The sequence below is a fragment of the Nansenia antarctica genome (assembly GCF_963989245.1).
Source record: "Nansenia antarctica genome assembly, chromosome: 2".
Classification (NCBI taxonomy): Eukaryota; Metazoa; Chordata; class Actinopteri; order Argentiniformes; family Microstomatidae; genus Nansenia; species Nansenia antarctica.
Window position 1 is genome coordinate 6,910,720 of NC_137675.1, and position 26,134 is coordinate 6,936,853.

A 26,134-nucleotide genomic window follows, 5' to 3' on the forward strand; every position below is an offset into this window, starting at 1 on the left:
CAACACAGCTAAACGTGTGGGTAGCGACCCACATTCTTTTGCCAAAATTCCCTATATTCTTCTGTTGGTATTCACTCGTTTTGAGTTGCTTGGTGGATTGGATGATTGCACTCTCCCACAGTAATAAGGAAAAAACAACACATATTGGCCATTTTTACACTTTATTCATTTTACATTGTCAGGGACCTCAGTAGCGTGTGAAAGATCCATACGCAGTCACAACAACTTGGCACCTCCTCCTCATGCTGGTCACCAGCCTGGTCACACACTGCTGTGGGATGGCATCCCATTCCTCAACCAGGATTTGCCGCAAGTCAGCCAACATGGTTGCGTTGGTCACTCTTACGTACAGCACACCCAAGCTGATCTCACAAGTGTTCATTTGGGTTGAGTGGATTCACGGCAGGCCATTCCACCCTCTCCACTCCCAAATTCTGGAGGTACTCTGTGATGATCCTGGCTCTGTGGGGGCGAGCGTTGTCATCCTGGAGGATGGAGTTAGGTCCCAGATTCTGGAGATATGGGATCGCCACTGGCCCCAGAATATCATTCCTGTCAATTAGGTGCCATTCAGGTGCCAGTCACACACCTGTGACTGACATACACCTGCCAGTGTGCCAGCCGGGTTTATAACGGAGCAATGTATTTCTACGGAAAGGCTGACTGACGCGGGGCTCATACAATCTCCGCGTTTGTACGAGTGCTCCGGTGTCTTGCTGGTAGTCAAATATATTTATTTATATATACAGCATATGGATGTTACGTGCCTGTTACCTGCCGCTTTCAGTTCTAGTAGTTTAGATCTCGCAACCAGGGAAACGCCGACATGTGTTAAAGGGAGCAAGACGCGAATCTACCGGCATTTGACTCATGAGTGAACGGCGAAAATGGCTGGACGGCACAGCTTGGGATTCCATTGAAGTTACAGGGAACTATGTGTGAAAGAGGCTTACATGTTGAAATAACAGTAATACAATGTTCATTGATAAAATGACATAAGGGATGGAAAGGGGAGATGGCAGTTTTAGAAGGGGGATGATGAAGCGCGCTGGACTGAGGAACAGCATAGGCACAGCACATCGCCATAATAGCGATAACAAGTTATGCTTGTTGTAAATAAAAGTTCTATGATGCATTGAAATGACATTAAACTAAGATAATACGATGGTTATCATATTTTTTCAAATCTTTATTAATAAGTTATTACAGAAACAGTAAGTGACATTTTCCAAGAGCGAAATCTGTTGTGGTATTTAAAAATGGCGGTTAGCGATGAAATCTATGAACATGGGATGACGATTTCCATTGACCAATCAACGGTGTGCAACGTCACACGCAGCCAGACAAAAAAGTACCTTTCGCTCCTTAATTTCTGCTCGCGAAGGGTAGCGAAAACGGCCCGGTTCGGCTCGCTTCGGGCCAGCTCGGTTGGCAATGGAGAAAGCATAATAAACCGGGCCGGCACGGCTCGGCTCGAGTTGGCCCGGTAGTGGAAAAGCGCCACTAGTCTGTCAGCTGAAGGGGTGCGCGAGCCAGTCTAGGGCCCAAGTCATTTGATTGGAGAAGAGGCATTCCATAACTGCTGATCAGATTTCCAGAGCGAATTTACGAACGCAGCCTAGGACTAAACCAATCGCAAACTCTTTTTTTTTTTTTTTTTTTTTACACGGAAATGTAAGTACCCACTCGATATAATAAACAACAGTTTAACGACCACTAAATACTAATTTGTGGATTGGATTCACTCTTCTCGTTTGCCATAGGCTACTGGTAAGGGAGACTTTAGTAAATACTTTCATTTTGGACCTGTTCCTGTTTGGGGCTGTGTGATCATCTAATTATGTGTAGTTATGACTTATGTGTTTCTAGCATGTTGTGATGTTCTAAAAATTAAGAAGATGAATGGCTGAAATGGAAAAACAAATAATAATAATAATAATAACGTTATCTTTTATAGCGCTTTTCATGCAAACGTTGCAGCTCAAAGTGCTCCAATCATTATATTATCATCATTTAATTATTTTGTCATTTAAAGGCAATATTAAAAATACTTAAACGTATTTGCTGAGGTTGCATCCCTAATGTAAGGTTGCATCCCTAATGTAAACTAGCAGTGCATTCCACAATTTGGGTGCATAAAACGAGAATGCAGTCTCACCAAATCTCTTCTTTTGTACATGTGGTACACAGAGAAAGCCAGCGTCAGAAGACCTGAGAGCTTTATTGGGCTGATATGCTAGCAAAGGGTCTTTCAAAAAGGTCTTTCAGATATGCTGGTGCTGTGTCAGTGAGAGCACTGATACTATCGGTACGGGGGGCAAAATATTGTACGGTTATGGATACGTGAGTTAGCCTACCTTGCGATTCCCACCCCTACTGTTGAGTGGTGTAGATCATTTGGCAATATACTGATTGATGTGGCCTATGTGTAAGAATGCTGGCAATCTGACAAAAAAATGAACACTGAAAAAACGTTTTGAGAAAAAAGACCCACCCCTTCCACCAGGCTGGCTACGGGCCTGCACTTTTCACTGGTGTGTGTTCACTGCCGGGGTGCGTTCACTGCCGGCGTGCATCCAGCCTAGCAACTTGTTTCAGCTGTAAAAGTAGTGTAGTGTGACTCACTGGCCAGGTAGCCGTGTCCTCCGCAGGCCTCCCTACACTCCTGGATCCCCCTCTGAGCTGTCCATGTGCACAGGGGCTTACTGGAGCAGGCTAGAGCATGGATCTCTCTGGCCAGCTCCGACTAGGCACACACACACACACACACACAGACAGAATATAACATATAAAAGAGCCGTAAGAGCAAACGATATCAACATACATAAACACAGGTCAATGTGAGATAATCACACATACACTATCTCTACTATACCATGGCTTCCTGCTTCATTTTTCCTTCCCTCCCTTCCCTCCTTACCTGTCTGTCGCTCTTGTCCTTCATCATGAGGCTGATCTGGAACTCCACAAAGTTCATGAAGACGGACTTGGAGAAGTGATCCAGGACATAGAGCGCCGCCAGGTATGGGATGAGACGCCATTGCTGCAGACACACAGACACGCAGACACTGCAGGCGGATGCAAGGTGAACGTGAGCCACCCCCAGAAAACTACATTTCCCATAAAGCAGCACATTTCATTCTAGTAGGTACGTTATAATACACATACAGCCATACAGTACTCAATACAGTACTTAGTCACTCATCCGAATGTTCAATATTTTGTTTACAAATAGTATCAATTTGCATTACTGGCATTCTATCCCTGCTAATTGTGAAAAAGGGTCCAGCCATGGTGCATGAATGGGGTGGCAGACTGTATTACGAAAGTATTCAGCTGCTTTTGGAGGACAAAATGGAAGTTATTTAGCTTTAAAAAAGTATTTATTATAATAATTAAAAACTATGTGTTTAGTCTGTATTGCCTTCATTAGGGTTGTCTGCTAGTCGTACCTGGAGCTGGTACTCTAACATGGGTATACCTGGAGCTGGTACTCTAACACAGGGATCTCCTTTGTGTTTTTAGGCCCAAACTGGCGCCGGGCCGCAGAGAAGCGGACCGCGACAATCATGGCCAGTCTCAGGTTGACCACCGCCACCCTGTTGATGGACACTCTACCCACAGAGATAACACCCAGCGACGCCCCGAACCGCTTGTTAGGATCCTGAGAAAGAGAAGGGAGTAGGATAGACAGAGAGAGAGAAAGAAAAGAGAGAGTGAGAAAGAAAGAGGAAGACACTTAGTATTCATGTATTGGTTGGATAACCAGTTCTGTTGATTCAATAGGGTCAACAGGGTTTTGGAATACTATGGCTTAGAGATTGGAGTGGGAGATACAACAGCGATACATGCATATACATTCATCTCTATGGAGTTGTGACAGACAGGGTTCAAACCCGAGTTTCCCATGTGGAGGACTGAAGCATCTACCACTAAGCCAAGAGGACATTCTCAAGGTCCAAACACCTGAGTCTACATTTCTCAAGGCTACCTCACCACGAGACGAGAGTGTGATTCAAAATCACCTCCACTACAGAGAGACCAGCGAAACAAGACGTGTTCCCCATGTCCAATTGTAAAGGTCCAACACCAACGTAAATCATACAGCTACAGGTTATTCAGAGCTCTGAGCTCCTCCTAGAGAGGAATGTTCCATGCCTGGCTATGACTAATAACTAACAACCATTCGCTCACCCAGTCCTCCCTTTCAAGCCAATCGTTGTCCATTAAAACAGACAATCAAAGCTACCGATTCCAACCAGGCCTTGCAGGGGATCCCAACCACAGACCTATTACAGGTCTCCTCTCTTACTCAGTCTTTATTTGTTTTCACAGAAGCCTCCCGTCAGCAAGTTCCCATCAGTCAGGTGAACACAGAGCCCTCCAGAGCCCCATGCTTCCACAGTAAGAAGATTCTTCCAGTGAGTCCAGGTGTGGCGAACCAATCCCGAGAGGGTGGTCTTGGTCCGCTTGCAATCGCTCCACTGAGCTATTTGTTACCCACAAACCGAATACAACTCAATTGCTGCACCCTGCACTGTCGAAACACAATCAACTTTTGATTGTCAAACACGCTATACAATATGAAAATAAAACACTGAAAATAGATGAGGGGTCAAACATAAGATTTATTCCCAATGATTAACACTAAGTAGATAGATTGGGGGTAAGGCAAAGCAAGGCGAGGCAAGTTTATTTGTATAGGACATTTCATAGAACAGGGGCAATTCAAAGAGCTTTACGTACATGGTAAGGCCCTGCGACTCACCTTGAAAGGTGTCACGTAGCGTCCATCGGGGGTGACATCACCGGTTTTGTTGAGCATGTTCTCCCGTGGGATTCTGACATTATGGAATACTGCAAAACTTGGAGAGGAAAAAAAGTAATAAGCAAAATACTCCTTTATCATGTCAGTTAGTTACTGATAACCATTGAGCCATCAATTCTATAGGTAAATTGCAAATAGTCTGTAAGAGTCTCTAGGCACAGAGGGAGGTCGACACAGAGGAACAGTTGTAGAATATGTAATTTATTCAAGGTGCACCACCCCGCAACGCCACCGGCGTGCTAGAGCGCGAGATTCTCAGATCAGAATAGTGATAGCTCCCCACATAGTCAAATCATTGTGATGAGATTTACTGTATGGCTTAGAGCAGGGCTTCTCAAAGTCCGGACCACGGTCCGCATGCAAGTCAATACGGACCCAGCCAATACGGACCCAGTGTTATGAATACAATATGAAGTGTAACGTTATCTAAATACATACATTTAAATACATTTTAGAAAGAAAATTGTTAGTGACGTTGAATATACAGTGTAGCTGGAGATCATTTCTGTCCTCAGATGAATGTGGTTTTAATGTGGCTTATTTCCCTATTCTTCACATCGTTGTCATGGCGATATTAACTGCTGGAGTAAAGGCCTTTGCACACCAATGCGTGCGTTTACGCCTGCGTATTTTTAATCCGTCATCCGGAAAAAAACGTTACGCACAGAGACCTTGCACACCGGTCCGTTGCGGAGTCCGTTGCGTTTTTTTACGTTGCGAACTTTCGCAATATGCACTCTACATGTTGTAATATTGTGGCATTTCTTTACTGTTTGCCATCTGGTCTAGGAATACCCAGGGAGACGCAGACAGCAGAAGTAGAATAGAATAGAAAAAGAAACCGCTATAACCAGCTGAATGATGTATGATGCACTGGCAGTCTGTGACCGTGTGCACCTGGCCGGACCCTGCCCTTCTGCCTGAGTTTGAGTAGGATGCTGCCCAAATGAATGTTATTGTTTAGTGCCGTACGCTTCCGTGGTATTATATTGTGTGAATTATCATCTGTATGTTGTTTTCTTTCACTCGACTAACCGCCGAGATAATACTTGAGACATGTACTTCCGTAAACATTAATCCAACTGTCCTGCAGTTGTAATTTGACGATGTGTCCCAGTCTATACCATGGCGGAGTGGTCAAAAACTACTCTCAAAAGGCTTTTGACGGACGCGAAAAACGCAGAAAATCGAACCTGTTGCGTTTTTTTTTTTGACGGACGAATAATTACGGATTGGTGTGCAAGCATGGTTGACACAACATGAGTTCTAATTTATTTTTTTAACGGACGTAAAAAACGCGCGTAAAAAACGCGTTGGTGTGCAAGGGCCTTAAGTGTTGTGTGTTGTTGCTGTTCACACTGCCCTTGAGTTGGTTAGAGTGCCTGTCTAGTAAACCGGAGATCGGGTTTCAGATCCCGGCAGAGCCTTGTTTGAATTTTCTTTTTTTGCAACATTTAACAGAACATAGCCACAGTTAATTTTAACCTGGCAAGCTGGCTAGAACGTTTTTCATTAGAGCAAGCTTGATTTCTTGCTATTTGCTTGCTAGGTAACGAGTAGGATTGATTTGCGGCATTTATAAAGGCAAGTTTTTTTTGCTACGGTTTTCTTGTAACATTACATTTGTGTTTTGATTTATTTATGTATTTTGTGTTATTTCCTTTATTTATTCTTTTAGTAAATAACAATATCCAAATTGCCCCAAATAGTCCCACTAGGCTTGAATGTATTTTGACTATCTTGACTGTCTTGAACTTGCGTGGTTGTTGCTTAAAAGTTATGACTTATTAAGTGAGCTGATGAAATGTTATTTTGTGATCACCAATCGTTCCGGACCTCTGACCTTGAATATTAATCAGATGTGGAGCTTTGAGTAATACGTCTGAGAACCCCTGGCTTAGAGCATGAACCTTCATACTATGGAACATTCCCTTTGGTGAGATCAATGACTACCAGTGGTTGATATTCATGCAACAGAACATTTTGGACACTACAGTGTGAAGCATAGGATTGCACTGCCCTCTAGTGGTTCTAGTGGAGAGTGTCACTCACCACCTTTTACTGAAGAAGACTTGAGTTGCAACAGAAAGTATTTTGATGTTGTTTTATTGTTTAGATTATCTATATTTTTCATGTTGTAAAGCACTTTCAGACTAATTGTCTAAATAGTGCTATACAAATACATTTAATTGATTGATGCCACTGAACCCACCCATTGTCCAGCCCGTTCTGTCCCAGTTTCTTGCCGATATCTCCCACCATAACCCCAGGCATGGCCAACAGAGTCTTGGGGTCTCTGACCTGCAGCGTCAAAGACAACAGGTTACAATCTCACCGATATCACTAACAAACAAGTTTGATACATCAAGATTAGCTTTGCAAATGCTGTTTTTGAAATACCGGTAACAAATAATTTGTAATAGTACACACTTGTGATGTTTCACAGTCCTATGTCACGTGTTTATCTATTGTAACGCGTTAAAAACATGCTTAACACAAATTAATCCTATTATCAATATTATAATATATATACAGTATATATCTTACTACTGGTAGAGGTTCTGTAATGGAATCGTATCCTGACTATCGTCTAATGGCTGTAGTTCTAATATACAGTTAGGTCCGTCAATATTTGGACAGTGACACAATTTCCATAATGTTGGCACTGTACGCCACCACAATGGACTTGAAATGAAACAATCGAGATGTAATTGAAGTGCAGACTTTCAGATTTAATTCAAGGGGTTAAACAAAAATATTGTATGAAATGTCTAGGAATTGCAACCATTTTTATACACAGTCCCCTATTTTCAGGAGCTCAAAAGTAATTGGACAAATTAACATAATCATAAATAAAATGTAAATTTGTAATACTTTGTCGAGAATCCTTTGCAGGCAATGATTGCCTGAAGTCTGGAACCCATGGACATCATCAAATGCTGGGTTTCCTCCTTTGTGATGCTTTGCCAGGCCTTTACTGCAGCAGTCTTCAGTTGTTGTTTGTTCGTGGGTCTTTCTGCCTTTAGTTTTGTCTTCAGCAAGTGAAATGCATGCTCAATCGGGTTGAGATCAGGTGATTGACTCGGCAATTGCAGAATATTCCAATTCTTTGCCTTAAAAAACTCCTGGGTTGCTTACGCAGTATGTTTTGGGTCATTGTCCATCTGTATTGTGAAGCGCCATTCAATCAACGTTGCTGAATTTGTCTGAATCTGAGCAGACAGAATATCCCTAAACAATTCAGAATTCATTCGTCTGCTTCTGTCTTCTGTCACATCATCAATAAACACTAGTGACCCAGTGCCATTGGAAGCCATGCATGCCCATGCCATCACACTGCCTCCACCGTGTTTTACAGATTATGTGGTATGCGTCGGATCATGAGCCGTTCCAAGCCTTAGCCATACTTTTTTCTTCCCATCATTCTGGTACAGGTTGATCTGAGTTTCATCTGTCCAAAGAATGCTCTTCCAGAACAGGGCTGGATTTTTTTTTTAATGTTTTTTTGGCAAAGTCTAATCTGGCCTTTCTATTCTTGAGGCTTATGAATGGCTTGCACCTTGTGGTGAACCCTCTGTATTTGTTCATGTGAAGTCTTCCCTTTATTGTACACTTGGATAATGATATGCCTACCTCCTGGAGACTGTTCTTCACTTGGCTGGATGTTGTGAAGGGGTTTTTCTTTAACATGTAAAGGATCCTGTGATCATCCACCACTCTTGTCTTCCATGGACGTCCATACCTTTTTGTGCTGCAGAGCTCACCGGTGTGTTCTTTTTTTCTCAGAATGTACCAAACAGTTAATTTGGCCACTCCTAATGTTCCCGCTATCTCTCTGATGGATCTTTTGGTTGTTTTTGCAGCCTAAGGATTGTTGACTGCATGTTGTACGTATACATCAACAGCTACCAAATGCAAATGCCACACTTGGAATCAACTCAGACCTTTTACCTGCTTAATTGATAAAGAAATAATGAAGGAATAGCCCACACTGGCCCATGAAAGAAGCTTTTGAGTCAATTGTCCAATTACTTAATTCCTAAACCCTTCAATTTAGATGTGAATACCCTTACCGTAAAGCCGAGAGTCTGCACTTTAAGCCCATATTCATTATATACTGTAACTGTAACTTGAAGATGTTTTGGTAAACAGCTACAATTACAAAAAGTCTGTCTATGTCCAAATATATATGGACACTAGAAAGGTAGTCTCCAGAGAGCAGACTGTATACTCAAATCAAAACTTTATTTATCGAGCACATTTCATACACGGACCAACACAATGCGCTTTACAGGAACATATACAAAACCAGTGTAACAATAACAAGTATAACAGTCATGGGAGTTTAAAACAGTTAAAAGCAGTAGTAGCCTGTAGTATACTCCACTCTAGTTAGTGAGAGAGAGAGAGAGAGAGAGAGAGAGAGAGAGAGAGAGAGAGAGAGAGAGAGAGAGAGAGAGAGAGAGAGAGAGAGAGAGAGAGAGAGACACAAAGACACACAGACGGTACCTGGACTATGAAGGAGTGCAGCCCATGGCGAAGCCCATCAGGAGTGTAGAGCTGGGCGAACACCACAGCATGAGTGGCCGTCTTACCCAAGTTCCCCACCCAGAACTTAGCTGCCTCAAAGTCAGGAGAGTTGATCACAAATTCCTGGAGGAGACAGAATTTTAACTTGAGTATACTAGAAACTACTAAATCTGATCGGATGAGAATCTATGAATCATAGTGGAGTTTCTTCAAATTGGGAAATTAGATGGTGCTTGATGTTTTCCATTCATTTGGAATTAACAAATGTCATCAGATGTGGATTCTCATCTCCATCAGACCACTTAAGAGTCATATCCCTTGAGACAAACAGACCAGTAGTGTCCTTCCATAATATATGGCATTTAGCTGCCTGATGCTTTTATCTAAAGCGAGTAACAGTACAATGGGTGCATACATTTTTTTGTATATATTGTCCCAGTGGGAAATGAACCCACAAGCATAGCGTTGATAGTGTCATGCTCCACCAACTGAGCCACAGAGGACCACATAGCTAGCTAGTGTGATATGTTGCTGTATGCGAACTGTGTCCCACCCACCTGAGTGCTGGAATCATACTTGGCTGTAGTCCTCATGGCTCTTGTATTGCTGCCATGGCTGAGTTCTGTCAATGCAAAGCATCCAAACATCTGCGGAGAGACAAGAACAGGTGTTGCTTAGGGGACAACAAAGAGGTTATGTTTCATGTTGTGTCCTATTGTCCTGTGTCAGGTTGGGGATCGCTCTACTGTTGAGCGACCCTTTGGTGCCCCCTTTGTTGTATATTTGTTTCTCTGTCTGTCCTAATGTCTGTGATTGTTAACAGCTGTGAGTGATTGTCTTGGTCTATTTATATCCCCCTGTGTTTTCCCTCTGTGTCGGTTGTTCACTTGTCCTACGTGAGTACTATGTGTCAGAGTCGTAACGTTCCTCGCCATATAGGAAGTTATGTATCGATTGACTGTTCCTGAGCTGTAATGATATCGTACTATTATACTATTAGGATTTTTGGGAGGCTAAACCTACCTCCAACTTTTGTTTGTATTGTTTAAGTTTGATTGATTATTGCCGACGACTCAATAAAACGTATCTTTATTTTTGAATTCTACGTTCGCGTCCGTCTCCGGTGTTCTGCACGACATCTGGGTCCAACTTTAGGTTAACACGTAACAGTCATGCTGTATTTGAAGTAAGTAAGTAACTAAAGCTTTATTTATATAGCACCTTTCATACAAGAAATGCAGCTCAAAGTGCTTTACAACAGGGATAAAAACATAAAGTGAGTATAAAAACATATACAAGCATAAAATGAATATAAAAATAGGGGAAGTAGATAAAACAGTAAAAAGAAGGTTAAGATAAAATACAATAAAAGAAGACAAACAAATGTAATAAATGAATAAATAAAACATTTAATAACACAGTCTTAATCCCCCCACACAAGTGAGGTTCTATCCCCTAAACCGAAATGTTGTCACGACCAGAGGGCGGAACCCAGAAGCAGACAACGGAGAACAGGTAGTATGATAATAACAATGATTTATTATAGGGTTTGGGGTTAGGGGAATCCGGCTGGGGGTAGGTAGTGCAGGTAGGGGTTCTGGCAGGTAGGCAGGTACTCAGACAGGCAGGGGGTCAGGTAGGTAGGCAGGTAGTCAGACAGGCAGGGGGTCAGGCAGGTAGGTAGGTACTCAGACAGGCAGGGGGTCAGGCAGGCAGGCAGGCAGGTACTCAGACAGGCAGGGGGTCAGGCAGGTAGGCAGGTACTCAGACAGGCAGGGGGTCAGGCAGGTAGGCGGGTAGTCAGACAGGCAGGAGGTCGGCAGGCAGGGAATCCTTTAACGGGGAACAGGGAGAATAGGGTTAGGCTAGGGTATCGGATATCGTCTAGAGTAGAAGGAACGAGCATATGAACCAACCATTAAGTGGTTACGATCTGGCGTTGACTGGAAGCAGGAGCAGGGCTTAAGTAGGAACCAGTCGCGGTCTTAATCGGCCACACCTGGCGCCACTGATAGATGGCTGATGAGCCGGGGGCGGAGCTGGGGGCGGAGCTGGAGGTGGAACTGTGACAAATGTAGGTTCCACTGCTTAAGTCCCTTGCCTTGAAAATATTTAAGAGTCCCTTGCCTTGAAAATATTTCAGAGTCCTTTGCCTTGACAATATTTAAGACGTCTTGCCTTGAAAATATTCAAGACTTGACTTTCTGAAAATATTTAAGACTTTAAGACGTCCCTTGCCTTGAAGGTGATGTTGACTAGTTATCTAAGTAGATACACAAATAATAACTGTTTTGGACACAAAATCCTCTTTATCAAGCTGCTCTTTAGTTACAGCATTGTAAAGCTGTGCATACCTGGCTGGGAATGTTAGAATAGGTCTGACTGGTCAAAGGGCATATTTGCTTAACACACTGAATGGTAATAACCTGTTTCTACAGAGATATCGGATTACTATTTATGTATGGGTACATGTTACAAAGCATGGCAGAGAGAGAGAGAAGGGATGTATATGCTGATGAATGTTTACCGTCATGTCCTCTGTGTCCTGCACAAACTGCTTGTGTCTCTGGGATCCTGAGGTAGCCACTGTTCCACCAAACGTCTGGAACAGGACAAGGCCAGACTGATAATCAAATCTTCTCTTGAGAAGAAGTTCATCTTAAATTCATTGCCATTGTTTACAATGGAAGAAAGATTATCATAGTGTTAGAAAGCTTTCAGAATAAAAAATGCTCCCAAGGATGGTGAGGCCATAGATTTTGAGCTGCTTCGGTATAGATAAGAGCAACGCATCCGGGTACTTTGTCCTCCCGTCATGTCCACGCCCCTTTTTGGGTGGTAGAAGAGTAGAAGTTTGACTGGCGGTCAATGGACATTTCTGGTCTTTGCTACTTTAATCCGATAAAAATAAGAAAACCGTAGTGCTTTTTAGATATTAGGAGCACAAATCCGATGGCAGTTAGGCTAACTGTTATAAGGCTAACTCCAGTGGCGGACTCAGGCTGTTTGAAGGCCAGGGGCGAAAAGAAAAAAAGGGCACATACTGCACAGCATGGGACCCCATCAGTGAGCAAAAAGCTATGATGCGTCATGTATGGAGAAATAGTCCTCATCCTTGATTAATATTAACATTATGTAGTCTAGGCCAGGGGCAGATTTAGGATTGTATGAGATCCGGGGCTTAGCCCAGATGGTTAATGAAATGCGCACGCAGCACACTGGAAAAATGTATGCTTTTTTTGCTGCGACACCACAAACTTCAACTTACCACCACCTTATAGCGGACAAAAGGCACTGGAGAACACTTATACCAGGGCTCGACATTAAGGCTTTTTATATAAATGATACATCTTTAGCAAATCAATAGTAGTCAAATGAGTTATTTGCACTAACATTACACTCACCAGCCACTTGCACCGGTACACCTTGCTATTACCGGGTTGGACCCCCTCTTTTGCCTTCAGAACTGAACTTCTTTGTGGCATAGATTCAACAAGATGCTGGAAACAAGATTTTGGTCCATATTGACATTCTAGCATCACACAATTGCTGCAGATTTGTGCCAAGAAAATATCCCCCACACCATTACACCACCATTTTCGCCCAGAGAACTATGGAAGCATATAGCTGACCTAATTCAAATGCTAATGTGATATGAGATTGCAATTGCATGTTCCACTTTTGTTCTTTCAGACAATATTCAAATTCAAATGCAATTCTAATGATTTGCATTTTCATTTTCATGTACCCGATGTGCACATTCGCTGTCAATATTAAAATTATAATGCAAAGCCATTTGACAAGTCATGCGCTGCTTTGTAGCTGACAAAATTCAAAAGTTCATTCTAATGTGCAAATGACTTTGCAATCCCAAAATAGCATATTCATTTGCCACTTTTGCCTGCGTTATTTGAGTCAATATTCAAATTGTAATGCAATAATGTGATTCGCAATTGCATTTACATGTTCTAGTAAACACATCCGCTTTGTAGCTGACAAAATTCAAACTCTCTATCTATGCAATTCGGTGATACGCAATTGCATTTACATGTTCTAGGAAACACATCCGCTTTACAGCTGACAAAATTCAAACTCTCTATGCAATTCGAACGCATCCGGGTACTTTGCTCTCCCGTCATGTCCACGCCCCTTTTTGGGTTTAATCCGATAAAGCCGGTGTTAATAACTGTGGTTTACCGTGGGTTAGGATAACAATTCAAACGTGTCCCAAGAGGGGAGAGGACAGGGAATCTAGAACCATTTGAATGGTGTCGATACGACACTCTTATCACGGTCGACACAGCGCGGAGCGAATTCCCGGGTAGAAATTGTCTGTCCCCCCGCTGATATCCTCCATGACGTGCTGCTGCTTGGAGCAGCGGGTGAACTCCCGGTTCATTGAGTTTACGGTTAAAAGCATATCTTCTCGGGGTGTCATTGCGGTGGTTAAGGGCTCAAAATGACCGTATACCGATGGTGAAGTTAGCAAAGGAGTATTGTGATTGTACCACCTTCATAGCCGGTGTTATTCACGGGCAAAGACGGTGCCCGGAGGCACCCTTTGCGGGTTAATAACCGTGGGTTAGGATAACAATTCAAACGTCTCCGGATAGGGGAGAGGACAGGGAATCCAAAACCATTTGAACGGTGTCGATACTACACTCCTATCACGGTCGACACAGCGCGGAGTTAATTCCCCGGTAGAACTATTCTCTCCCCCCGCTGGGGAGTTTCATCCAGCAGCAAGCGGTGCTGCGAGCAGCAGCGGGTGAACTCCCGGTTCATTGAGTTTACGGTTAAAAGCATATCTTCTATATGAAGAAGACTCTGCTAACGACGCAGATCATTGATCGGCAACGACACTATATAATAGTTTGCCTAACTGGCCATCGGATTTGGGCTCCTAATATCTAAAAAGCACTACGGTTTTCTTATTTTATCGGATTAAACCCAAAAAGGGGCGTGGACATGACGGGAGAGCAAAGTACCCGGATGCGTTCGAATTGCATAGAGAGTTTGAATTTTGTCAGCTTTAAAGCGGATGTGTTTCCTAGAACATGTAAATGCAATTGCGTATCACCGAATTGCATAGAGAGTTAGAATTTTGTCAGCTACAAAGCGGATGTGTTTACTAGAACATGTAAATGCAATTGCGAATCATATTATTGCATTACAATTTGAATATTGACTCAAATAACGCAGGCAAAAGTGGCAAATGAATATGCTATTTTGTGATTGCAAAGTCATTTGCACATTAGAATGAACTTTTGAATTTTGTCAGCTACAAAGCAGCGCATGACTTTGAAAATTAAATGTCAAATGGCTTTGCATTATAATTGTAATATTGACAGTGAATGTGCACATCGGGTACATGAAAATGAAAATGCAAATCATTAGAATTGCATTTGAATTTGAATATTGTCTGAAAGAATGCATGCAAAAGTGGAACATGCAATTGCAATCTCATATCGCATTAGCATTTGAATTAAGTCAGCCATATGCTTCCATAGAGAACTGCCGCTCACTGGATATTTGTATATCTCTGTAAATACTAGAGATGGCTGTGCGAGAAAATCCCAGTAGATCACGCAATGTTTTCAACTATGGGGGCACATGGTCAAGTTTAGAACATTGGAAGGGCAGCCAATAAGGCACATCCTCTCATTTTTGCCACTCAAAAGGGCACTTTAGCGTGACGTTTTTCAACTGTGGGGACACATGGTCAAGTTTAGACCATTGGAGGGGCACTAATAGGGCACACCCTCCCGTTTTCGCCACTCAAAAGGGCACTTAAGCGTGACGTTTTTCAACTTTGGGGGCACCCCCCCCCCTTGAGTCCGCCAGTGGCTAACTCCATATAACGACGTTGATCGGCAACGACACTATATAATTGTTTAGCTGACTGGCCATCGGATTTGAGATCCTAATATCTAAAAATGCGAGGAATGGGAGGAAATGCGAGGAATTTGCAGCCCACTTCAGGGATAAGATAACAAATATTACAATGTGTATTACTCAGGCAAGACTAGGTTTGTGTAACACCGTAGATCCGCCACCACAGAACATGACTATGAGCATGTTCACCATGATTAGTACTGAAACATTAGGCAAAATTGTGTCACAGCTTAAACCGTCTACGTGTCCTCTTGACCCTATTCCTACCACCTTCTTTAAGGAAATGTTTGAATCGGTGTCTGATGACATACTAGGCATTGTAAATCACTCCCTACTTAAATGGATTTTTCCAGCGGCGCTTAAAACTGCCCTGGTTAGACCCACCCTGAAGAAAAGTAACCTAGATCCTTTTGATCCCAAAAACTGTAGACCAATATCCAATCTCACTTTTCTAAGCAAAAGTTTAGAAAAGGCAGCGTACAAACAGCTTCATGAATTTTTTGTCTTAAATAATAGATATGACTCACTTCAGTCAGGTTTCCGATCATACCACAGCACAGAAACTGCTTTGCTTAAGGTAACTAATGACCTTAGGATTAATGCAGACTCGAAAAAACTCTCGATTCTTGTACTCTTAGACATAAGTGCAGCCTTTGATACGGTAGACCATTACATACTTATTGAGAGACTTGAAAACTGGGTTGGCCTCTCTGGTCCGGTATTAAACTGGTTCAGGACTTACCTGGCTGACCGAGACTACTTTGTAGTACTACAAGGGTAGTACTACAAGGGTATTTGATTTGATTTGATTTGATTTGAAAAGCAATACAGTTTTCTTATTTTATCGGATTAAAGTATCAAAGCCCACAAATGTCCATTGACCGCCAGTCAAACTTCTACACTTCTACCACCCAAAAGGGGGCGTGATCATTCTGATGACAGGGAAGTGACGCGTAACTGCTCTTATCCATGGCTACTACCAACACTACTACTACACTCACCACTTTGGTGAGGAAGAACTTGGCACTCATGGACAAGTCATACATCGCTAGACAGTCACTGAGGATTATCGTCTTCCATGGGTTCTGCATCGTGTCGTCCTGCGTGAGGAACTCATAACGGAACAGCTGTTTGACCCTGCGGAACGTCAGCTCACGCTTCGTCTCCAAGGGGATGTCCTCCCCGGGCTGACGCGCAAATACGGGATCGTTCTCCAACGTACGGAACACATGTTGCTGTTGAACAAACAGAAGACATGGTCAAATATACAAAAAATTGCTAGATATTGCTCAAGGTTATGCCTTACTGAAAAGGTTATGAAAAAACTTAGTCCGATATACAACAATCTATGTGTTTGTAACAAGGAGAAATAGACAGGTTACTTTAACCAGTATTAGTATCCTTGGTGTTATTAATCTGCACCTTCCAGCTGTCTGCCCATTTGGTCTGGAACGAGCTTCAAAGAACTATGAAACTGCAGGAGCTTGTCTCACTAAACAATTTTAACTCTACAGTAACCTGCCACATAATTACCAGCTTACAACATGTTTATTACACATTTATCTTCACTGCCTACCTTAAATTCTAGCACATCCTCTCCCTCCAGGAACACGACCATGTCCTTCCAGTTGAAGGAGGCTCTTCTCCTGTAGATGTCCAGGGGTCCACTGGGCAGGTCAGCTATCTTCTCACTCATCTTGAATAAGGCACTTTATTTAGACCTATACTTTACAATTATAATATGGAGATAAAGTGGAGAGATATTACATTTGGGAACTGTTGTGGGAACAAACTAATACCCAGTGACTGTCACCTTCTTCACCTTGAATGAAAATAAACAACAACGCAGTGCAACATCGCTGTGTTGACAGGGCAGGCACGTCAAAAGTTTCATATTGTGCTACACGCAGTTCACATCTAGGATTCGCAACGGGTCAGTGTTAGAACGTTGCACAGAATAAACTCGGCAGACATTCCAAAGAATCTGGACGTTCTGCTGAGACTGCATTTACACCGCAGGTCGTAATGCCTAGTTCCGATTTAGTTTAGAGGTCTGCAAAAATATTGCGCACATTTTAAGGCGGAGAAGACCGTCGTATTTTCAATGACGGACGTGAAAATCAGAAGTCGAAATGACACATCAGATTAATATCTGATTGAGGCCGGCTTGAGAATGAGCCCTGAATCGGATCTGAGAATATCAGATTTTAATGTGCTACACACACTTTTTTTTTTTTTTCACTGCTTACACCTAGGCCTACATGTTACGTATCCGATCTGTGTCACATGAGCAAAAACATGAGCATAAAATCGGAATAGTGTCATTTCGACCTGTGGTGTAAATGCAGCCCAGTCAAATCGCTGGCGACGCCTTGCACCTGCCGTCGATGGGCCGTTGCAGGGTCATTCTGACCGCTGCAACTCCAGATGTTAACTGCTGCCAATGCATGAGGCCATGAACCGTGGCATAATTTCGCAACAACTACGATAGTATTAGTTTCCCGGTATGTAACGCACGTATAGAGCCAATATAAAGTCATCAAGTCAAAGAGTCATAATATGTCTGTATAAAACTCAGACAACTAGTCTATTTCTACCTTAAGTCTACTTGAAGTTACTATACAGTTACTTACTTCTTACTCTTCTTCTGTTGTATTTAACAGCAGCTTGCATCCTTAACGTTGCACTGCTGCCATCTTCTGGATTTTTCTTCTAAAATTATTAGTACTGTGGATAGCCTACTGTCATTTATGTATTATGGATTATATAATTTAAGTATTATTGTTCTTGTGGTAACCTGACTTCAATAATCACGCCAGTGGTGCGGTTTCATAACTTTAATACCAGAGACTTGTAGTTCACAATACCAGAGTACATTCACAGACTGAATTCCCTTTCCGCATAACAAACATTGACCACCCCCCCACTTCCTGTGTCATGACCTGTAAGGTTAGGGGTCATCACCATAACGATCTAATAATGTATCCAAATTACCCATTATAACAGTTCTCACTTGGAAGTGACGGATAGGGGGTAGGACATGATAAGCTTAGGCTTCATCATCCTACTCCCTTTCGAACAGTGATACCTGTATTTTTCGTTATTAGTTTTTTATTTTTATTTTTTTACATCATGTTCGAAATAAAATATTAATTAATTCATTCATTCATTCATTCATTCAATTGCAGGTGTACCTGTGGATGTATTTTAAGGCCTACCTTCAAACTCAATGTAAAAGTGTATGTAAACTTCTGACCCACTGGGAATGTGATGAAAGAAAAAGTTGAAACTTTTCTGTACTGAACTGTACTGCTTATTAATTAGCACCATCTTCATGTTTAGCCCAGAGAAAAGCTTCGGGTAAGATACAAATGTGTTCGATGTGGTGTCTAATTTCAGTTTATTGTGAGAGTATATAATAGTTATTTCTGTTTTTCCCCATGTCAGACCATTTATAACCGATTGTGGCTTTTCTGGTATGTTAATACAAATGATAGGAAATCCATATTAATTGAAAATGTCAATGGTATTTGATATAACATACTGTCATACCATACATGCTTTATCATCGTCATCGTCATCATCATCATCATCATCATCATCGTCATCATCATCATCATCATCATCATCATCATCATCATCATCATCATCACCAACATCAAGACGTGAGATTGTGATGCACAAGCTCAACCATAGAGGGCAGCATTGCTATAGGGAACATCTGCCCGGATTGTTCCATGGGTTCTTTGAGTGCCACATTTCTCTCTTGAGGGTGACTCAGGACTGAGGTGCCACCCTCTCACACACACACACACACACACACACACACACACACACACACACACACACACACACAGACACGTCTCTGGAAGTGCTGTTAGAGAAAGGGGGGGGGGGGGGGGGGGCAGGGGGGAGTGGGGCTTCTTGGGGAAAAGGTCACAACAACTGACAGGTTCTCTCAACACTGACAGAATGTTTAATATCTCGCCCTCTCTGGGTCTCTATCTCTCTCCTTCTCTCCCGCCATGAACATTGTGGCTATGCTTTGAGGATGTCTTGAACTCTGTAAGGCCAAACACACACACACACACACATCAGGGTTTCCGTTAGAAAAATTTGCCGTCGGACATCGTGTCCGGGAAGAATTCGATTTACCGGACAAACGTGATATATTCCGGTCATCATATTAAAATATAATCATTTTTTTTTTTTCAAAATCATATTTTTTTCTTCAAATCTAATATAGCTGTTTGTCGCGGTGATTACTGTTGTGTAGCGGCCTATATATGCCATTTAATGTCTATTTCTCATCCGATACGATTAGATGCGAGCTATATAATATATAATAATATAACATGATTTGACGCATGCGCGCTATGCCATGGGTCAAATCCAGCGCTGAACGGGTCCAGCGCTGAACGGGCGCCTCACTGGGAACTGAACAGACAGCATCGATCAATGAACGGACTCCACATTACGTTAACTGAAGTTTGTTAAATTGTTTGGGATTAATGTGAGTTTTCTATTTTCTCTTTCCAGTTTTACCCTTTTTTTAAAATCAATAAAACAACGTCATTTCTATAACCAGGTCTCGCTGGTTGGGAAGGCATTTCGTTTAGCTCGGGAGTATGACAATGGGGAGAACATAACTGTTTATTGAGAAACAAATGATAGGCAGTCTGGGATACGTATATAAAGAAATACCACAATGTCTAGATGTATAACATTTCATTGAACAGTAACAGTGCAAGTGTAACGATGGTCAAACAGCCAAACTTCTTTCATTTAATTCGTTTATTTGACCTGCAGAGAAGACATATAGAACACAATTCTTCTCTGGTCTGCTTGTGAATCCATTAAGGTGGCGGCCATGTTCTCCCACCACCGTCTATGTACATTTCACATCAGGACAATTTGTTCACAGAAAGAACACAAACTTCCCTCAAACATTACAAATAACAATTACAAACAACATGTGGAGCGACATACCTGCAGAGAAGACATATAGAACACAATTCTTCTCTGGTCTGCTTGTGAATCTGCACGTTCAAAACAACATACAATAAATGTTCTGTTTCACATCATCACAATACATCACATCATCACAATACATGTAAAAACAAACAGCACAGTACTACACCAACACCTTCACCCTACATTACAAGATTCTCCATACAAACAACAAAACACGAGGAGCATTTCACATCACGCACATACCCATTAAGGTGGCGGCCATGTTCTGACGCACCACCGCAAGTACGGCAACAAGAGAAGGACAAAGAACGTGCAGACCTGCAGTACACCCAAACTCCAAAGGGGGGCTCCAACAACAACCAGGGCTGCTCAAAGCACGGCGAAACTCATCTACATTCACCACAACTAAACATACATTCCCAACTCTGTTACACCCACCTCCCCTGAATTTCGCCAACCTTGAGCAGCAACTATACATTTAAATACTACTTTTTACTTTTTACACTATTACATAGGGCCGCCAAAGGACAGGACAGCCAACTTGAAAAGTATCCTATAAGGATGAAGTGGAAAGAGAGGTAAACTACCTCTCCAACCAACTACTGGCGGTAGGATGCGTTCTACACCCCACAAGACCCTATTTTCACTGTGTATTACTAGCCTTCAAGAGGCCACAACCTCTTATGAAACAATCAGAATAACGAACAAACCTATATGTCATAGGATGTCAGTGTGCACAGTGTATACATGCACTGAACTGAGCTTCGGCTTATCTAACTGTGGGAAGCCTGGAACACTGACCTGCAAACAGCTCGAATGTTTGACTTAGTGTCTTGAATAATGTCTTGTCCTGACATAGTATAAATCAATCTGTCAACTGGTTTGATAAGGCGACCAAACTTGGACTTGACCTGTGTGACTGTACTAGGATGTTCACACTGTGTGACAGAAGCTAAAGTGTCAGTACGCTGTGTGTCACTAGCATCATCTGTCTGATTTGTGTTACCAGAAACATCAGTACAATCATCAGCGCTAACCACAAATCTAGAATCAGAGTTAATGGACTGATCTACCATTTGCTCCTCAGCCATCTGCTCGGGAACCCTCTGAGGGGCAAACGAGACTGAAGACACTACAGTGTTAGTAGCCTCTGTCCGTGAGTGGTCAGGGAATGGTAACTGGGTGACCCACTCCAGGGTTCTTCCCTTGGGATCCTTGGGCTCTGGAACAGTCAAGGGAACATCCCTCTCCCGAACAGCTCTTCCCCCATACTCCATGTCTTCAACCTCCCCTCCCTCACTCCCAGGACAGGAATCCACTCTCTCCGACTCGAACGCGGTTCCTCTACTCACTTCCCCAGGCAAGGAATCCTGTTCCACTTCCGACACGGACATGTCACTTGGCTCATTTGATGTATGAACAGCAGACAGGGATGAAACTGGGTGAGAGATCACACTCGTATCATACACCGGCAGAAAGTTCACCAACAACAATAGATTACGGTGGACTACCTTCTCTCGTCCAGTGACAGTGTCTTGTATCCTATATGTGTGAGTCTCAGAGTTCCTATCCACCACAGTGTATACAGTAGACTCCCAACGATCAGCCACCTTTCTCTTTCCTCTCTCTCTCTTGTTCGCCAACAGCACACGGTCTCCGACGTCAATGGTGGGCCCTTTTACTCGTCTGTTGTAGAGCTCTGTGTGACGGTGCTGTTCTTTTATGACATGTTCCTGGGCTATGACCATAGCTTCTCTCAGATCCTTCGTGAGAGACATCACATACTTGTCGTAGCTGACCACAGCTGGATCATTCAGGACTGTCCGGAAGAGTATATCGACAGGGAGACGAGGAGTACGCCCAAACATCAGATAGAAAGGTGCATAGCCAGTTGACTCATGCGCTGTGCTATTGTACATGAACGTCAGAGTTTGCAAACGCCTCGGCCAGTTGATTTTTGCCTCTGGTTCAAGCGCTCGGATCATGTTACCGAGAGTTCTATTGAAACGTTCCACACTACCGTTACCCATCGGGTGATACGGGGTTGTGTGCGACTTTCTGACACCGGAGACTCTGAGCAGCTCACTCACTAGTTGACTCTCGAAGCTAGCTCCCTGGTCGCTGTGGATACGTTCTGGGAACCCAAAGACGCAGAAGAACTTGTCCCATAGAACTCTCGCCACCTGTTTGGCTGACTGATCTTTGCAGGGGAATGCCTGGGCCATTCTTGTAAAATGGTCAGTAACAACTAACACATCAACTGACTTGTTCCTTGAGTCCTCCGCTGACCAGAAATCAATGCAAACCAGCTGAAGTGGCCTGGTTGATGTGATACTCTGCAAAGGCGCCCTCGCAGCAGGTTCAACAGTCTTACTGACAATACACCGCTGGCAGTTACGGACGTAGTCTCTTACGTCTCTGTCGAGGTTGAGCCAGAAGAACCTCTGTCTGGCCAAGCCAAGACTCCTGAACTGACCTTGATGGCCGGCATGGTCATGAACACCTCTCAGAACTTCAACTTTCTTAGACTCAGGAACCACATACTGGCGGCGTTTTGACTTCACGACTTGATCCCTCGAGACTCTGTAGAGTATCCCATTGCTCACAACAAGTTTCTCCCAGTGCTTCAGGTACCTCATGACTGTGACTGATTCCTTATCTCTCTCTCTCCTGGAGGGTCTCCGATGTCTCTCCACATAGTACAAGACTCGAGAGAGAGTTCTGTCTCTGAGCTGTTCATCCCGGAGTTCCTTCTCACTGTAAGCAGGAAGTGAGTCCTGACCACCTGGGACTAACTGAGGCAAATGGTGCAAGACTGCTACAGCACGCGTTCTTGCTCCGACCTCCCACAGATCGTCATATGACTGTAGAACAACAGACACTTCATCCATCTCCATAGACTGAGCGTGGACATGCAGAGGTGATGGGACACTTTGAGCGTAACTCTCTGCCTGGCGTGGAGTGTCACCACTATCATTGGACGACCGGAAGGCGTCCTGTACAGAAGCACTCGACACATCCTGGACTTCGGAGAGGAGATTCTTGTAGGGCTCTTCAAGTAATCTGTGACTGACTCTCTGCTTGACGAAAGGCACACGACTCAAGGCATCAGCGACAACATTCTGTGGGCCTGGCACGTACTTGATGTCGAAGTTATAGCTCGCTAACTTAGCCACCCATCGTTGCTCGCAGCAGTCCAGCTTGGGCTTCGTCATGATATGAGTCAATGGATTATTGTCCGTCCAAACAGTGAAATCATGCCCCTTCAACCAATGGCTAAACTTGTCACAGACACTCCACTTCAAGGCTAGGAATTCCAACCGATGGGCTGGATAGTTTCTCTGAGACTGAGAGAGGGACTTGCTGGCGAATGCGATTGGCCTCGCTCGGTCTTCACCCTCTTGGATCTGCGACAGGACAGCACCGATGCCATCAAGGGACGCGTCCGTTGACAGCATGAAGGGACGGCTGAAATCAGGGTGAGCCAGGACAGCCGTCTCAACCAGCGCCGTTTTCAGCTTCTGGAAAGCCTGCTCCGTTTCGGGGGTCCAGTCAGTAACCTTCAACTTCCTGCTTTGTGACCTTTGTTTGGACTGTTTCACCTTCCCTTTTCTCTTCTGGCCCGTCAACAGAGAGAAGAGAGGCTTTGCAATAGCGGAGAAGCTAGGCACAAAGTGCTGGTAATAATTGATCATCCCCAAGAAAGATCTGATTCGTTTCTGTGAGGGGGTTACACCGTCCGCTTCCATCAGGTCAGCACTTGTCATCTTTGCGATGCTCTCAACTTTGCTGGGATCAGTCAACACACCGTTGTCATTAATTATGTGGCCGAGGAATTTGACGGATTTCCGGAGAAAAAAACACTTCTTGGGGGCCAATTTCAGGTTATGACCACGCAGTCTACTGAACACCATCTCCAAGCGTTCCAGAGCTGTCCTCTCATCAGGGGCGTACACCAATAAATCATCCAGATAAACCAGTAAGCTCAGATAGTTCTGGTCTCCGAAAATGCTAGTCATCATACGCATGAAGCTCCCAGGACTATTACAGAGGCCCTGCGGGAGGCGATTATACTCATACAAGCCCATAGGTGTTGTAAAGGCAGAGTACTTTCTGTCATCCTCGTGTAGTGGCATGTTATAAAACCCTGAGGTTAGATCCATAGTACTAAACAAGGAGTTACCTCCAAGTGCAGCTAAGCAGTCGGCCTGGTGAGGGAGAGGGTGAGCATCCTTCAGGGTCCTCTTGTTCAGCCAGCGAAAGTCTGTACAGATACGGAGATCTCCGTTCTTTTTCCATACAAGAACCAACGGAGATGCATATTCACTGGTTGACTTCCTGATTATATCTTTCTCCTCCATCTCACTCAGTACTTGGCGCAACTTCTGATACTGACTGGGGGGCACTCGTCTGAATGGGAGCCGGAATGGCCTGTGATCTGAGAGGTGAATGCGATGTATGAAGCCCTTTGCCTCTCCACAATCCAGGTGATGGCGTGAGAAGATGTCCTTGTAGCGCACAACCAGGTCAGCCATCTTGCTTCTACACTGTTCAGACACGTCACAGGAGTGTATGTCGAGCCCACTCAATCCCATGTACTTCAGTTCCTCATCAACAGTGCGGGCCGCATTTTCACTGGACGGGGTTACTTGACAGCAACTGAGTAGTGGGACCTCAGCAGGTCCGGTCTCATCCATGTCCTCGAGCGCAATGCAGGAGAAGACGTCGGCCAATTTAGCATTGCGTCTTACCAAGACGGGCCTGTCGGACGAGTTGATCAGCTTCAATGGAACCCATCCGTCTCCCCACAAAGGAGTAACAACTCTGGCCACCAGAACCCCTCTTGGAGCTGAGCGACACGATGTGGGCTCTGTCATCACAGCGCTACCAGGAGACACAATAGTGGACTTGGGTAGCTTGCCCCACATCAGGTACTCCCGACCAGGCTCAAGACACACGGCTGAGTTGCACCTGACTGTGCCTATCTTGTCAGGTATGACGTCACCTCGCCAACGGTTCAGACCAGCGAGCATCGAGAGAAACTGTTCAGATTCTGGATCGCCAGCAGGACAGGGCGTAGACACAGCCTTCCAGTAGCCATCACATTGCTTATACTGCCGGAGGATATATTTAATAACATTGGTGCCTAGTATCAACTCATCATGCTGGCCTTCAACTACCAGAGTGGGAACCATAATCCTACAGCCATACACCTCCATTTCCACATTGAAAGCTGACTCAGGCTTGACACGGCGACCACCACAGCCAACAAGCACCACATTTGAACTGAACTGGTTATGCTCTGTAGCAACTCCAACCTCTCTAAGCTTTCCCTCTGCCGTCTTACTCATTGTACAAGCCATAGACCCACTGTCTAGCATAGCATTTAGAGTCACTGTATTACCAACTGTCACAGGTGTGTAGAAAAGGCTGTCACTACCACTAATTGTATGCGTATTCTGATAAACAATATCTTCAGAGTTATCACTTGAGCTTTTGAGAGCTATATACACTGTCTCAGCACTAGATTCGTCCTCACAATGGGAGTTTACTTGGCGACCTATACTTTCTCCCTCTGAATACAGGCCACCTAGTTTCCCTGAGGCTGAGGTGCTCGGGACGACCTGGTGGGACACTCAACTTTTGTGTGACCTGGGGCTAAACAGACAAAGCACAGCTTCTCTGACATGCAGTGTGAGATGGTAGTGTGTCTACTGTCATCACAGACTCGGCAGGCCTTCTCACGGGCGCCACCCTGGTATCTTCCGCCACGAGGAGCACTGTCACGCTGCTGCACTTTCCCCATCATCTGCTCCAGCCTCTCCATAATGCGAGCAAGAATCCTGTCTTCAGATTGCTGAGTGTTCTGGGCCACAGCAGTCGCGGAGGAGTGGCACGGAAGCTGGC

General features: G+C 43.9%; 1 protein-coding gene across 1 annotated transcript; it reads right to left on the reverse strand.

The window, feature by feature from the left end:
* Window positions 1–2,422: 2,422 nt before the first annotated feature.
* LOC308149730 (peroxisomal acyl-coenzyme A oxidase 3-like) lies at window positions 2,423–17,954 on the reverse strand (the record flags this gene model as incomplete). The annotated part of the gene is made up of 12 exons (XM_080522627.1): window positions 17,887–17,954; window positions 16,830–16,974; window positions 16,255–16,488; window positions 11,886–11,960; window positions 9,916–10,005; window positions 9,338–9,481; window positions 7,041–7,129; window positions 4,769–4,865; window positions 3,482–3,664; window positions 2,921–3,043; window positions 2,626–2,746; window positions 2,423–2,445 (listed from the first exon to the last, which is right to left on the reverse strand). Exons 2-12 carry the CDS (start codon window positions 16,947–16,949, stop codon window positions 2,423–2,425), a joined length of 1,299 nt encoding a protein of 432 aa, XP_080378753.1. The 5' UTR covers window positions 16,950–16,974; window positions 17,887–17,954.
* Between the last annotated feature and the right edge of the window lie 8,180 nt (window positions 17,955–26,134).